General features: G+C 38.0%; 1 protein-coding gene across 1 annotated transcript; it reads right to left on the reverse strand.

Moving 5' to 3' along the window:
* Positions 1 to 606: 606 nt before the first annotated feature.
* Positions 607 to 14,506, reverse strand: UFM1 (ubiquitin fold modifier 1). The gene is made up of 6 exons (XM_040267027.1): positions 14,155 to 14,506; positions 14,022 to 14,078; positions 9,696 to 9,753; positions 5,546 to 5,585; positions 4,153 to 4,185; positions 607 to 2,710 (listed from the first exon to the last, which is right to left on the reverse strand). Coding segments are annotated over exons 1-6 (258 nt in total). The 5' UTR covers positions 14,157 to 14,506; the 3' UTR covers positions 607 to 2,642.
* Positions 14,507 to 17,075: the final 2,569 nt, after the last annotated feature.

The following is a 17,075-nucleotide window of genomic DNA, read 5'->3' on the forward strand; positions in this document are numbered from 1 at the left end:
AGGTGGCTCAGTGGTAAAGAATCTGCCTGCCAGTGCAGGAGACACATGAGATGTGGGTTCCATCTCTGAGTCAGGAAGATCCTCTGGAGGAAATGGCAACCCACTCCAGTATTCTTACCTGAGAAATCCCATGGACAGAGGAGCCTAGCGCCTACAGTCCATGGAGCTGCAAATTGTCAGGACAGGACTGAATGATTAAGCACACACACACAAAGTGAAAAGTTATAAATTCTCAAGCTAAGCTGAAAAGCAGAAATCATTAAGACTGCTTTTATATACAGAAATGCTTGCACATCATTCCACATTTAAAGAGTAAGAACTTTAGGGGTAGTTTCTAGAAGTCTGTATTCATAATTTTCTAGGTCACTTTGATAATCACACAGGTTCAGGACCTACCAGCCTTAACACTTACTATAGACACTTAACTACACTTTTAATTTTATCTGAAAATGGACTGGCGTTTGGAAGTATACATTCATTTCTAAGACCTATAGCCATTAATCATCTTTGTCCCCTATCCCTTTTTTGGGCTACAATTGTTATATACTGCCTCAACAGGTGTGTTAATTAAGCACTTTAATAATAAAATAAGAGTAGACAATATGGTTTATGGTGTAAGAAAATGTATTTTCACAAGATATGAATCATGTACCAATAAAGCACTTTAAACTAAATACACCACTTTGAAACATTCTGCACAAACAAGTTACAGATCATATTTAATAACATGTCCAGTTGTATACAAGAAAATATTTTTAAGACCTTACTGCAATAAAATTTTCCAACCAAAGAACAAAAATATTAAATAATTTATGAGACATCATAAAACCTATCTGTGTGACAAATCAGGCAGAATTCTGTGCTAGAAACAGAATGAAGGAAAATCTAAGTAAGACAAAAAATTCAGAAAATAGGCATTCATAAATTTCTCATTAATGTTGTTAAAGACCAGGAGTCTTCAGGCATCAGAAAATAAAAATTTGCTTATAAAAATAAAAAATTCCACAAACATTAGTTAACATACATTTCCAGCTCAGCACAAATGTTTTTGCCCTTTACAATTCAGAAGACTGCTAGTCATTGTCAAATATCTGAACTATGTCTTAGTCTTAACCAATATCATCTTTCGGATACTGATTCTGCTGCATAATTTTTTTTCCCCAATGAACCTAGGGCCTATGCACATTTCAATAAAAATTGGTTTTAGAAATACTTTATTCATGAATAATTCAACACCTGTATCTTGAAGCTTACATTTTCCAGGCGTCCAAAGTGCAAAACAGATACCAACCAACCAGGCCTGCCTCCAGAGACCTCAGCATTTAGAATACAGCAGGTCAAGTGCTGGTTCTCAATCACTATGAGCCTGCACCTTTCAAGATATGCATAGATACCGATGCCCTCACTAAGGGCAACATAATCTTCCCTTACGTATATCTTTCTTTAAACTAAGGGGAATTCTGGAAACTGTATGTTGACAATGCCCATGCTATGCTTTCTCTGATCATCTTCAGCTCCCTGTAACAATGTCAAGTGTTTTGTTTTCCCTTCAGTTCTTTCCATAGCCTCTGTGGTTTTGTCTACCCAGTTTGGCCTTTTCTGTGACACTCTTGTTACAGGTTTCTGCTTGCCTTCCCTTTTGTTTCTTTCCTTCTTGCTAGAAGCCTGGTCATCTGGGCTTCCCCATTTTCCTTTCCTAGCTTCTTATTCACCCCACAACTATAATCTTAATGCTTCCTTAAATGTTGGGTCTTCATTATGTATAATTAACCAGAATTTAAATTAGCATTTCTATGAGATCTGTTGTGAACTTTCAGATGTTCTTCTTTACACTTTCTCCCTGAAGGCTATTTAGAATTATCCTCAAAAAGATGATGGTTTCTCATGGATTCCTATTCTAAAGGTTGTTTTAAAAGAGATCACTAAAGGAATGCATAGTTCAGCAACTGATGCTTCTACTTTATTCTTAATTCTCATCATTACAAGTACTGGAGTCTGCAAGATCATAGCTAAAACTCCTTGGTGTGGGATACCTACCAATTTTACCCATAAGGGCTAGACGGAAAATGCAATTTTGGGCTCTTTGATGTCAAATTAAAATTTATTAAGAACTCAAGAAGTCTGAAACTTTAAAACAAATTAAATGATAAGACAGTTATTCATTGATATGATTCTTTATCATAAATGATACATAAGGAGGAATGCAACTATGTTTCTATCTGTGAGTCAGATGCTATCAACCCAACTGTCATGTGTGGATCCATAATCTTTTTTACATTTTTAATTCAGGGACAAGGAGGAAGATTCAGTAAATTTTAATTTTCCAGATGTTTTCAGAAAGAATGACCAGAAGCATCCTCCGGTTGTGACACAGATGGTTGATCCATTCACCCCTGATGAACTACCTGTGTGTGCAGCGAGGCAGCAATGAAAGACTGATCCTCTGTGGTCATGGGGCCCTAGGCCTGGATGCATTCTCTCCTCACGTGAAGTGTGAACAAGCATGGACAGACAGTCACCTTTCATTATGTCATCAATTACTGGTATTTTCATAGGATTTCAAATGCCTGATTCCAATTTTACAGTAATAACAATACCAATATTTACTCTGGAAGGGGGTTTTATGTTCCAAGCAGAGGATATTAACAATGTCCAACACGATCTCTAGGAATTATTCGCAGTTCTGAACCGTGCTTTAGAAAAACATTTCCTACACAAACAGACAGAACGAAACGTTAGGCATTTAAAAAATGACATGCTCTCATTAACAATTCAACAATTAAGATGCAGAAGAAACAAAGGAGTGTCAAGTAGGTGCAAAGCTCAAAAACATTAGAACCCAAGTCTAGGCTCCTTAGGTCTTGCTCTTACGCTTCTCACATCCTCAATACCGAAGCTGAGGCTATTTATGTCTTGTTCTTACTGCTCTCACATCCTCACAACCCAACAAACGTCTGAAAATTTGAAATAAGAACACTACCCACAAAGATAAAAAAAAGAAAGGACACTACCCAAAGAAATACCACCAAACACAATCATCAGTATTTGCTTTAATATATAATAAAATACTTGGGAGCAGGAAAAGTAAGTGTAAATTACTACAAGTGACAAAAGTTTAACAATCCTGACCTATTTTGGGTCTGGCCTGCCTACTGAGATTTTCTTCACACTTTATGATGCCCACAATTCAACTTTAAAGGGGAATCCAACAGGCAACATGTCAGAGTAAGAAGGAATTCAAATTAATATAAACTACTGGACATTTATAGAGTAAGAAAACACAAAATCTTTAAACCCAAGTTTAAAACTATCTACACAACAAAATGCCTCCCAATTTTCAAAAATTAGCCTTTTTGATTTAATAAATTATACACTTAGAACAATCGACTTTTGTAAAAACAAATTATCATTTTAAATCCCTCTTTATTTGTTATATGGCTAAATTTACATTTCAATCCCAGGGCTTATGAGGACAATATAATTTTGTAGAAGTACTTAAAAAAATAACAGTTTAAAAATAACTACTTCTCAAGACTGCATTTATATTAAATCATGCTTAATTTAAAAATATTTTAACCAAACTATAAGCTAAGGAAGGTACACCTCAAATACATAACTGTCAGCTAAAAAGTTTAAGACTACTTTTACCCTTCCTGCTTGTTAGGGTATCAATATGTAGTGCTACATAATGTTAACAGCTTGAAATTCACAGTACAGGCTAAGTCTCACGAAATTAAAATGACTGTACTTCTTCCAATTAATAAGTCAGTACTTATTGAATGTTTATTATGAATAACACAAACTTCTAAGCACTTGCATGTACAATCTCACAACTATTTAATGAGATAGTTATTACAGAACATTATTCCCATTAGCGCACAATCTTACCTTAAGATTTTTTGTTACATGTATTAGTTAAAAAACTTTAATGCTCATTAGTCAGATTTTCCCTTTCTTGTAGCCAAAAGCATATAGCGGATACACAGAATGTAACAAATTATTTACACTCTTAGGTAAAGACTGCCACACAATCTCTGAAAATCAGCCATTATCTTGGTAAAATCCTATCAAGTCTAATTAGAATGAATTACATATTCATTATCAATTGATGCAGACAGCCTCACCATACTGCCATGGATTGCAGATACTCACCAGCAGTCTGTGCAGGATTTATTCCTATTCCATCTAGAAAATAAGTTGTAAAATGACCTAAGTTATTTCTGAAGCTAAAAGGCTTTAACAGTAAGAAGAAAAAATGTGTCAAAATAATGTTGCTATGTATACAGGCATAAGCTGAACAGTTATGCCCAGAACATGAAGGTTATCTGTTGAAATCTCTCACTATTATGCCTTTACACATATCGCTGGACTAGACAATGTCTGTCAGTGAAACGACCCCAGTAAGTTCAACAGAGGATAGTTTTTCATACTGTTTTGCCAAATCCAGTGAAAAATAAAGCCAAAAGACCTTAAGTATGCCATTCATCATTTAACATTGCTCTAAGGCATCAAATCTTAAGGCTGAAGAGCCAGAGTGATATAAGTTCCACTGACACTTGATAAAAGTTTACAAGCACTCTCCTAGGAGCTATTCATTTATGAATCTAAAACTTTCCAGAAAAGGAAGGATAGCTTTCTTCCAAATACAGACACATTTCAGTGTGGCAGCATGCACAATTTTTCAGAATGAGAAATTCCATTATTATCTAAACTAAATCATACTACTTACTGCTCATTAAGCCACCTTCTCTTAGTCTTTCTTAACTATACATGAACTACTCACCAGTACCTGGGACCATGACTTTGTATTCTTAATAGTTAAGCTTTTCCTGCCACCTTTGTTCCTCATTTTATTTCAGTATTTTCTCTTTGGGCTGGTTTCATTAATTATTTTTAGTATCCAAAGATAGTCAGAATTTAATTTATACTATCTAACTGGATAAAATCCTCATTATTCCAAGCCTGTAAGAACTGTTTTCTATCAGGAAAGCAATAGCAAGGGACAGCAAAGGTACATTCTTGCTTAGCTTCCTATATTCTAAAACCATTTATGATACAGTAGAAAACACTTTGTTAAATGACAAGTTATTTTCAGCAATAATTTGGCATAAGGACATATGATATTATAATGTGCTGTGCTTAGTCACTTGGTCATGTCTGATTCGGCAACCCCATGGACTATGGCCTGCCAGGCTCCTCTGTACATGGGATTTTCCAGGCAGGAATACTGGAATGGGTTCACACCCATCTCCAGGGAATCTTCCTGACCGAGAAATTGATCCAGGTCCCCTGCACTGCAGGTGGATTCTTTAGCATCTGAACCACCAGGGAAGCCCATAAACTACTGTACTACGTAACAAAAGCACAGAAAAAACTGAAGACACAATTATGAACAATAACTTCGACTTAGTGTTTACAATTATGTGTATCATTTATGTTGATATAAGGTTTAGGGTTTTTGTATTTTAAGTCAATTTTAACTAATTTGGTTTCTTTTAAACAGCTAATAGCTCTGTTAATAAACAGGTTTAAGACAAATTCTTACCATTGGTAATAATTGCACTTGTTGCTGCAGGAACTTTAAACTAAAAAGGAAGAAAAGAAAAAATACATATAAGCATATAAAATGCTAAGTATAAAAGATAGTTAGAATGATAGGGTACATATAATCAATTCTATAATTTTAAATGTAATTTATCTTTTAGGATAAGTAACATCATCAAAGAAAGTATTACAATCTGCTTTATCTTTAAAGAATAATGTGCTGTGCAAAGTCGCTTCATTTGTGTGCAACTCTTTGCAGCTTCACGGACTGTACCACCTGGGCTCCTCTGTCTGTGCGGTTTCCCAGGCTAGAACCCTGGATTGGGTTGCCATTTCCTTCTCCAGGGGAATCTTCCTGACCCGGGGATTGAACCCACGTCTCCTGCATTGGCAGGCAGGTTCTTTACCACTAGGGCCACCTGTTTTTTAAAAATTGCATTTCATTGTATTTAGGACACCAGAGATTGTAAAATGCATCTTGTTTTATGCACCATAAAACAGGAAAAACACCGTCAATGAATCTATAACCCAGTGTTTGATCTTTCAGACTTATACACGATTTACTTTGGTCATATATAATGCTCAGGCACTAGTGAAAATAAAAGCTAAGTAACTGCTTAGGATAGTCCTAAAATTTCTTGGTAGAAATAGTCAGTTCAAACAACAAATGCTCTCTTGTGTTTAATATGGGATTGCAATAGTCCAATTAATGCCACCAAGAAATACCTCTAAGTACAAGTAGGGGTGCAGGTGATGTCAGTTGGACAATTATGTGACTGTCACATGGTCAACCATGACAGACAGCCTCCACTCATCTTTATTCAGAGATGTAAGTGCTTTATGAGTCAATGAAATGTGGTATGGAGCTTATTGGTAGCTTAAAGGTAGAATTATTCTCTTAATGCTCTCATTTGTCCAAATGTGTTCATAGCTCATTCATTTTTCCAATAATTTAATAAGCACTTCTATGCTACAGATTAGCTTTATAAATATTATAGTTTTATGATTGTTTGGAAAACACTAAGTTATGCAGATGACACCACCCTTATGGCAGAAAGTGAAGAACTGAAGAGCCTCTTGATGAAAGTGAAAGAGGAGAGTGAAACAGTTGGCTTAAAGCTCAACATTCAGAAAACGAAGATCATGGCATCTGGTCCCATCACTTCATGGGAAATAGATGGGGAAACAGTGGAAACAGTGGCTAACTTTATTTTTTGGGGCTCCAAAATCAATGCAGATGGTGTTTGCAGCCATGAAATTAAAAGACGCTTACTCCTTGGAAGAAAAGTTATGACCAACCTAGACAGCAAAGGAGATTAGTCCTGGGTGTTCACTGGAAGGACTGATGTTGAAGCTGTAACTCCAACACTTTGGCCACCTGATAAGAAAGTCTGACTTTACTGGAAAAGACCCTGATGTTGGGAAAGATTGAGGGCAAGAGGAGAAGGGGACGACAGAGGATGAGATGGCTAGATGGCATCACTGACTCAATGGACATGGGTTTGGGTGGACTCCTGGAGTTGGTGATGGACAGGGAGGTGTGGCGTGCTGTGGTTCATGGGGTCGCAAACAGTCAGACAGGACTGAGCAACTGAACTGAACTGGGAATCTTTTCAAAATCCTTTAGTATGCTGCTAATATAGTTTATTTGATTCCAGAAAAATAAAAAAAATAGTCAGTAACGCCCCATACTTTTAGACCACTGATCCCAATCTCAGTTTTTAATGGTTATTTTATTTTTTTTTTGTGGTTCTAGTGGTCTGGGGAAAACATTCTGGGAAATACTGCTCTCAGTATTTACAATAATCACACACCATAGTTGAGAAAAAACTAAGAGCTCATTTAAATTTATGAATTTAACATCAAGTTTTAAAATAAGAACTACACATGAAAACAATTACTTGTTACAGGCCTATGTACCTAAAAAAAAAACAATTTTATTGTCCATATGGCACATTCTTAATTGTAAATGTCCTTTATGTTTTAAAAATTTTAAGTAAACTTAAAGTAACTTCAAAATATACTTTAATAAATTTTACACTAGTTTTTATGGAGGTTGTATATTGTCACCCTGCTTATTTAACTTATATGCAGAGTACATCATGAGAAACGCTGGACTGTAAGAAACACCAGCTGGAATCAAGATTGCCGGGAGAAATATCAATAACCTCAGATATGCAGATGACACCACCCTTATGGCAGAAAGTGAAGAGGAACTCAAAAGCCTCTTGATGAAAGTGAAAGAGGAGAGTGAAAAAGTTGGCTTAAAACTCAACATTCAGAAAATGAAGATCATGGCATCTGGTCCCATCACTTCATGGGAAATAGATGGGGAAACAGTGGAAACAGTGTCAGACTTTATTTTTGGGGGCTCCAAAATCACTGCAGATGGTGACTGCAGCCATGAAATTAAAAGACACTTACTCCTTGGAAGAAAAGTTATGACCACCTAGATAGCATATTCAAAAGCAGAGACATTACTGTGCCAACTAAGGTCCGTCTAGTCAAGACCATGGTTTTTCCAGTGGTCATGTATGGATGTGAGAGTTGGACTGTGAAGAAGGCTGAGCGCTGAAGAATTGATGCTTTTGAACTGTGGTGTTGGAGAAGACTCTTGAGAGTCCCTTGGACTGCAAGGAGATCCAACCAGTCAATTCTGAAGGAGATCAGCCCTGGGATTTCTTTGGAAGGAATGATGCTAAAGCTGAAACTCCAGTACTTTGGCCACCTCATGAGAAGAATTGACTCATTGGAAAAGACTGATGCTGGGAGGGATTGGGGGCAGGAGGAGAAGAGGACAACAGAGGATGAGATGGCTGGATGGCATCACTGACTCGATGGACATGAGTCTGAGTGAACTCTGGGAGATGGTGATGAACAGGGAGGCCTGGCGTGCTGTGATTCATGGGGTTGCAAAGAGTTGGGACACAACTGAGCGACTGAACTGAACTGTACTGAATACTTTTTAAATAAAACACCTAAATTATAGGCAATCTCAGATTTCTACAACCTGAATATGACAAAGTTTCTGGTTGTTATTCTTAGTTATGTCCATTTTAAGTTACATGTTTTCTTTAGTGGTAACCTATTACATGACAATAAAAATCAAAAGCAACTACAGACACAATTTTTCCCTTTTCCAGCCTATAGTAACAATGCTATTTAACTGAAATTTGGGGAAGCTTTACTACTGATGTACATACAGAAACTACCACTTCTTTCTACAGTACTGACAAGTTTTTTCCTAGATGCGAAGTTCCTCAGTTTTCATTTATTTCTACTTCAGATCCCACTGTGTTTTACAATTTAGGATGCTAAGAAGTTCCTCTCAGGCTTTGACAACTCATTATTTAAATTAATTTCCAGTTTTATGTTGGGGGATTTTATTTTTTATTAAGAGAATTATATTAGGGTTTTATATCCACGGACAACTCAAGTCAACTCTTACTCTTACTGAAAGATTCCACAACATTAAATATAAATGCTATTATATTTTTACTCAAAATCATGTAATTGGGCAGGAAGGATAAGATTTCCATTTTACAGATTAAGAAATTTCAGGAAGAGAGACTGTCATGTCAAACAAATAATTAATGACACAGTTAAAAGAGGAACCCTAAGTCTCCCAAGTCATAAGCTTCTCTTCTAATTGTCAAGTACAAACAGTTACTTTATAGATGCCTCTGATGAAAATCTCTGGAAAAATTTTATTTCTTAAAAACAGAAACTCAATCATATTTTCAAAAACAATAGATTTTATTGACACTGCACATGCTTAGAGAGAAAAATTGAAAAACATGATAAATATATAATAAAATTATACTTCCAGAATCAAAGTTAGTAAAAATACAAGCATACAGTGTGAAGTTTTTAAAAAATTGACATATCACTATCTTTTCAATTTCAATAAGGATTCTCCTTATAATTCAAGTTACATTAAATTAATATGTCAATTTGTGTAACCTATTCTTGTATCTGTGGGTCTCAACTCTCACTCTTCTTTTACTTTTAAGTGAGGTTTAACTTTTGACACCATAAACCTACCAATGAACTTGTGTGGAAGTGGGAGGTCAAGACACATGCAGATTTTTGAGACACATTTTCAGACACAAATTGTATTCTCTACAGGCTGTTCCAATTTCTATACTTACTTCTTCTGCTGCAAACTTTAAGACTGCTGTGAAAGGTGTACTTTCGGGAACACTGAGTCTGCAAGAATTAAAAAAGAATTTTTTGAAAGGCTGATTTTTTAAGTCCTTTGTTACTTATTTCAGCTATTGTAGCAGACCTTGGCAAAGCTGTCTTTTGAGTCTGAGGCTGGCTGTTCTGATTGTACACTATGTGCATTAAGTCTAAAAAAGAAAGCAATAATTAGCCTTATAGCTGACATGGTACCCTCAGGTCCACTTGAAAATGCATAACCTATACAGGTGTGGATTTGTACATGTTTAATACTTTGACAGAAATAGGTCTAGCATGTAGGTTGCTTCTCGTTCCCAAAAATGGATTTCAAAAAGTGGAATCTCTCCTCAATCTTAAGTACACTTTGCCACCTACAGTTCATCCTATGCAGGAACGTGATCGTTTTCATTAGAAGAGCAGGTTACCTGGGGAGCATCATCTTTTCATGAACTTTTCTGTGCACTTTCAATCACCAAGTCAAAAATAATAGTCCAAGCTGGTAAAAATGAGTATGTTTACCATGGCAAAATGCGAAACAATTTCCCACCTTTATAACATATGAAAAAGGCTCATACAACACAATCTGAAATAACATTCTGAAGAGTGATGTGTGGTTTTGACTTGAATTGTGGCAAGTATATTCAAGATCACTGATAAACAATCAACTGTTCAACTTAACCATAAAAACAAATTACTTTCTGTGACCAGAATCTCTTTCAAAGTTGAGAAAGTTAACATTTCTCTTGGAAACTTCTCTATTTGTCACCACTGTATTGTTCTCTAATGATTTAATACCAACTACTATATGTAACATTCTCAGGTATATATACCACCTCCTCACTCAGTCTACAGATTGAATGCTGAGTACAAAAATCATTACATCTGATGTTGCACATTACAATGATTTTCAATAAGTAAAGTGTGAATGGATTTCTTGGCTGCCATATTCCACTCCCCCAAAATACTGCTAAAGAGTGAAAACAGAACATGTTTTTTCCCCTTTCCTTTTTTATATGGAATAAAAAGAGACAAATAAAATTATAAAGAAAAGCCATTTATTTAAAAAATACCTAATGAACTGGTAATGTAAAAATTTACAAAGCCAGGAATAGTACTTTGCAAGTATTTCTATGGTTTACTTACAGTTCAGAACCTGAGAATCGCTGTCCTAAAACTCTTGCCTGTAGAGAACTTCTAAAACTTTGGGGTTTCAATTCACTTTTGCACTAGAGACAGGAAATGTCCTTGTACCATATAATTAAATGTCATGCTGATATTCATTAACAAAAGTTTCTCTCCACAGATTAAATTGGTGAGACTATCCAAAAAAAAAAAATCAACAAAACATAAAAGCATATTATAGTGAATGTTCTGACAGAAAATTGCACAGGGACTGGGAGTTACTTTCACTCCAGAGACTTTATCTAGATCTGACGCCCTTGAGTTTGCCAGTCACATCACTTACTCTTACATTACATTGGTATTTTGAAAAGATGCCAACCATCCTGTACACTAAGGTGACCTTTTAAAGTAAACTACTGGCATTTTTTTTTAAATAAAAAAATCTCACATAAACAGAAATATGGCATAACTTGACCAGTGTTATAAAGAATGAAGCTTGTATAGGACACTTAGAGAAGGGCGACATGAACTTTCTATACCATCACAGAAATTGTCATGGAGGTGAAATTTTAATCCTTAAAGGATGTTAGCAGGTAGTGGTACTCACAAAACTACATTCCAAGCACAGAACAGAATGTGTGCCAGAGCAGGCAGATTTCAAAAGATTTGCTGTCAATATGCAACTAGGATGGCTGAAACTTTAAATGATGGTGGTAGTGAGGGGGCTGGGGAGGTGAGGCAGGGAGTTAAGACTGGAAAGACTGGAATTAGACTGCAAGAGTCAGAGTAAAAGGCACTCAGTTCTGTCCACTCTTTGTGATGCTATGGTCTGTAGCCCGCCAGGCTCCTCTGTCCCTGGAATTCTCCAGGCAAGAATATTGGAGTAAGTAGCCGTTCCCTTCTCCAGGGGGTCTTCCCAACCCAGGGATGGAACCCAGGTCTCCCGCACTGCCGGCAGATTCTTTACCATCTGAGCTGAAAGAGTCTAAGGTGTTTCTAACGCATCCTGTACATGACAGAAAATGTTTGATTCCAACATTTCTATAACCAAGTAGCAACATCAACAAGGAATCAATTAACAAGCAAAACTAACCATAAAAACTGGGATATTCCCCCAGAATAAATCTACAACTGCAACATCCTTTCTAGAATGCAACTGTTAGCAACTCAAAACGACGCTTCTCTATTACAGTACATATCTACCTGCCTGACAAGTGAAAAGTGGCCTTAAAAAGTTAAAGCGTGTTTTCCCAAAAATCTCAGAGCTGCTTTTACTTACATATTCTTAAAAGATGATGCCGTGAAACATGCCACACAATATGTGTGGCATATTGCTGCACTCAATATGCCAGCAAATTTGGAAAACTCAGCAGTGGCCATAGGACTGGAAAATGTGTTTTCACTCCAATCCCAAAAAAAGGCAATGCCAAAGAATGTTCAAACTACCACACAACTGCACTCATCTCACACGCTAGCAAAGTAATGCTCAAAATTCTCCAAGACAGTGTTCAACAGTATGTGAACTGTGAATTTCCAGATGTTCAAGCTGGATTCAGAAAAGGAAGAGGAACCAGAGATCAAACTGCCAACATCTGCTGATCACCAAAAAAGCAAGAGAGTTCCAGAAAAACATCTACTTCTGCTTTGCTGGCTATGCCAAAGCCTTTGACTGTGTGGATCCCAACAAACTGTGGGAAATTCTTCAAGAGATGGGACTACCAGACCACCTGACCTGTTTGAAAGTGAAAGAGGAGGGGGGAAAATTGGCTTAAAACTCAACATTCAGGAAACCAAGATCACGGCATCTGGTCCCATCACTTCATGGGAAATAGATGGTGAAACAGTGGAAATGGTGACAGACTTTTATTTTTTGGGGCTTCAAAATCACTGCAGATGGTGACTGCAGCCATGAAATTAAAAGATGCTTGCTCCTTCAAAGAAAAGTTATGAACAACCTAGCCAGCATATTAAAAAGCAGAGACATAAAGTAGCCAACAAAGGTCTGTCTAGTCAAAGCTATCGTTTTTCCAGTAGTCATATATGGATATGAGAGCGGACTATAAAGAAAACTGAGCGCTGAAGAATTGATGCTTTTGAACTGTGGTGTTGGAGAAGACTCTTAAGAGTCCCTTGGACTGCAAGGAGATCCAACCAGTCCATCCTAAAGGAAATCAATTCTGGATATTCATTGGAAGGACTGATGTTAAAGCTGAAACTCCAATACTCTGGCCACCTGATGTGAAGAACTGACTCACTGGAAAAGATCCTGATGCTGGAAAAGACTGAAGGCAGGAGGAGTAGGGGATGACAGAGAATGAGATGGTTGGATTGCATCACCACTCATTGGATATGAGTCTGAGTAAACTCTGGGAGTTGGTGTTGGACAGGAGGACCTAGTGTGCTGCAGTCTATGAGGTGGCAAGAAGTCGGACATGACTGAGCGACTGAACTGAAATCATACGTTATATACCTTTTATATACACATATCCATATACAAACTATACATACAACTACACACACACACTCAACTAGAGGCCTGCCAGCAAACTCATTCAGTCAACATGTATTAAGCGAACTGGTACCACTTTCAGGCACTCTTATATAGTTACTGATGCTGCCTTCCTCCTTCTTCCCTCCCTCCTTCTCTTTCTTTTCCAGAGCCAGCTGACACACTGATGAGAATACTCCGGTGTAAAGCAGAAATCAGAGATGAGAAGAGGGAGTTAAGGGCTCTACTTTGTTAAGCCCAACTATCGTGGGAGTCACATCAACGGGAATCAAGGGCCTGACACTCTGGTCATTTCAGAACCTGGGCTGGGAGGCCTTGCCTTACTTCCCCAAACAGCTGGTCAGAGTGGTGAAAGGCCTGTCCTCTGATAAGCAGATTCCAGACTGTATTAAGGATCTCAGCAAATCACCGGCGCCCGGTCCACACGTGCCCCAACTCCACCACCCCCAAAACGAGTTCCGAAGAGAGCTCGGAAACCAACAACGACGTTCCCATCACACACACCCGCACAGCCTCGTGCCCGGGCCGGTTTAGGTGAGTGGGGCGGGCTCGGGGAGAGGAGAGGAACGCGCGCTGCTGAGGTGGCGGCCGCTGGGATGGCTCGAGTCGCCTTCCCCCCAACTCGACAGCCCCTCCAACCCCCCACCGCGGCCAAGCTACTCACACTTTGTATGGCAGCCGCGGGTCCGACGTCAGTGTGATCTTAAAAGAAACTTTCGACCTGAGGAAGAGAGAGGGAGAGATTAAGGTCGGGCAGCGGGACCGCGGAATGGGGCGGCTGGAAAGCCAATACTTACATGGTGCCGCCGTTCGGGACCGAAATCTCGCAGCAAACCCGTGCAAAATCTCCCACTGCCACCCCGGCGTTTTTCCCAACTCAGGTCCACGTCTCCTTCCGCAAGCTGGGGTCCTCCGAAGATGCGGCTGTCCAAAGCACTGCCTGAAAATTGGACCCAGAGGCTCAAGTTGGGCGGAGCTTAAAAGATCAAAATAGCGAATGCTTTTGTGTGTATATTTCTGGAACACAGTTTCGGGTCGTATGGAAAGAATACTCTTTTACTTGAAGTTATTTTTCTTCCGTATTTTTAGTTAGGCAGCACAGAGATAGTGAGACTCAAGGTCCCAGTTTGCAAGTCGGGGCGGAAGTATGGGTCCCGGGAGGCGGTGGAAGAGCTGAGCGGTGGGGAGGATTGTGGGCCGGGCCGGAGGCGGGCGCGCTCCTACGTTGCCGGGGCAACATGAGCGCGGAGACGCTCCAGTGATGCTCAAGAAGCGGGAATCCTCACCCAGTTTTAATATTAGTATTTTCTACCTGCCCAGCTACCTAATCATGTTGTAGGTTTCTCGTAATTTAGCTCTAAAGTTTTTGATTTCCACAGATAAGAAACTTACCAAGTTGGTGCGAAAGGCAAGATCCCTGCACTTGAGGAACCTGAAGTCTAGTTGAGAAGAGAAATCCCACGGATTTCAATAGTTTGTGATCTAATAGGATTAAAGCAGGGAATAAGGTTGCCTATTATTAGTTACATTTGTTCAGCTTAATAGCAAATTTTAATCCTTTCTATGTGTCAGGCACTAAAGCTAAATTCTGAGTTTGCTGGTATGAATAAGGTAGGAAGGTCCAACCTTCTGGAATCTAACAGAAGTTCTTGTATAACGAGAGAAGAAGACGGTATTTCCTCTAATTTTTTATTACAAATCCAAGCATCTATGTCTGGATGACAAGACATCCTCTTACGATGTCTGTAAGGACCTTTTAAAAGGGACATTGCAATGAATAGACAAAATGGGAAAAGACTAACATAGACTAATAGACTAAGGGAGAAAATGGTTAACATCTGGTATATTATGTTACATTCCTAAGGAGAGGAAACTAGGAGAGGAATAGGAGAGCAACCGTAGTGGCAGTGCTGAAAACAAATGTCATCTTTGCCTTAATTTCGTAGATTACTACTTTTCTGTATTGGTATCTATCCATGCATGATTCCGACTGTCGGGAAAAAAGACTTTGATATTCCCATAACAGTCACTGTCTTCTACACTTTTAAAAATGTATGTCTTGCCATGTATGTAGTAGCATAGAAGCAAATGTCTACTGATAGATTTGGGCATCAACAGTTATAGCATTAGCTCAATGTTACTCTTTTTTTTTTTTTAATTTGCTAAGACATCTAGCAAAATTTGGCAAATGAAACAAAAGAAGGATTTTATTTATTGAAAAGCTGATATGTCAAAATATATTTAATAACTCTAAACTGGAAGCAAACTGGATTTTAGGAGGTTATTGGAAAATGTAACATTTTAGGACAACAAACAGCATAAGTGGACTAATGTATTTTGGAAAGGGTCCAATTAGCATCATGCAGAGGCAGAAATGATTGTGGAACTGCATGGTGTGATCATATTAAAACTCATTAAATATCATTGAAACATCCCAATATTCTTTTTTCAAAAACATATACAGCTCTCATTATTAGAAAGAAATGGGAAGGATATTAAATTTACTTAAGGATGAAAAGAATATGCTGACAGAGTCATAAAATTCTTCTTACCAGTTATTTCTGTAGCCAGATTTAAATAAAGTAGAAAACATGTCAGATTTAGATGCCAACTCATTTTTATCTTTCTCTTTCACCCTAATTTGACTGTATTTGGAATTATGACTAAAATCACCTGATAGTCAAGTTTTTTAATCCTGGATGGTTTATGCTTGGGTAAATCTTAGGGTCTTCTACTCCAAACATTTTATATCACAGGAAACAAACTATATACCAATGCTTTAGCAATAAATGGATTGTTTTATAGAGGTTTAATTTGGTCAAGCTGGTTTGAGAAAAGGCAGAGGAACCAAAGATCAAATTGCCAATTTTTGCTGGATCATGGAAAAAGCAAGAGAGTACCAGAAAAAACATCTATTTCTGCTTTACTGACTATGCCAAAGCCTTTGACTGTGTGAATCAGAATAAACTGTGGAAAATTCTGAAAGAGATAGGAATACCAGACCACCTGACCTGCCTCTTGAGAAATCTGTATGCAGGTCAGGAATCAACAGTTAGAACTGGACACGGACAACAGACTGGTTCCAAATAGGAAAAGGAGTATGTCAAGGCTGTATATTGTCACCCTGCTTATTTAACTTACATGCAGAGTACATCATGAGAAATGCTGGGCTGGAAGAAACACAAGCTGGAATCAAGATTGCCAGGAGAAATATCAATAACCTCAGATATGCAGATGACACCACCCTTATGGCAGAAAGTGAAGAGGAACTCAAAAGCCTCTTGATGAAAGTGAAAGTGGAGAGTGAAAAAGTTGGCTTAAAATTCAACATTCAGAAAACGAAGATCATGGCATCTGGTCCCATCACTTCATGGCAAATAGATGGGGAAACAGTGAAAACACTGTCAGACTTTATTTTGGGGGGCTCCAAAATCACTGCAGATGGTGATTGCAACCATGAAATTAAAAGATGCTTACTCCTTGGAAGGAAAGTTATGACCAACCTAGATAGCATATTCAAAAGCAGAGATATTACTTTGCCAACAAAGGTCTGTCTGGTCAAGGCTATGGTTTTTCCAGTGGTCATGTATAGATGTGAGAGCTGGACTGTGAAGAAGGCTGAGTGCCAAAGAATTGATGCTTTTGAACTGTGGTGTTGGAGAAGACTCTTGATGTCCCTTGGACTGCAAGGAGATCTAACCAGTCCATCCTAAAGGAG

This window comes from Oryx dammah, unplaced genomic scaffold, assembly GCF_014754425.2.
Source record: "Oryx dammah isolate SB20612 unplaced genomic scaffold, SCBI_Odam_1.1 HiC_scaffold_24, whole genome shotgun sequence".
NCBI lineage: Eukaryota > Metazoa > Chordata > Mammalia > Artiodactyla > Bovidae > Oryx > Oryx dammah.

Coding starts and splice junctions, on each gene's coding strand:
- UFM1 (XM_040267027.1), bottom strand. Junction 9,754..14,021: donor CCGCGGCTGCCATACAAAGT/GTGAGTAGCTTG, acceptor TAATTCTTGCAG/ACTCAGTGTTCCCGAAAGTA. Junction 4,186..5,545: donor AAGTGCAATTATTACCAATG/GTAAGAATTTGT, acceptor CTTATTTTCTAG/ATGGAATAGGAATAAATCCT.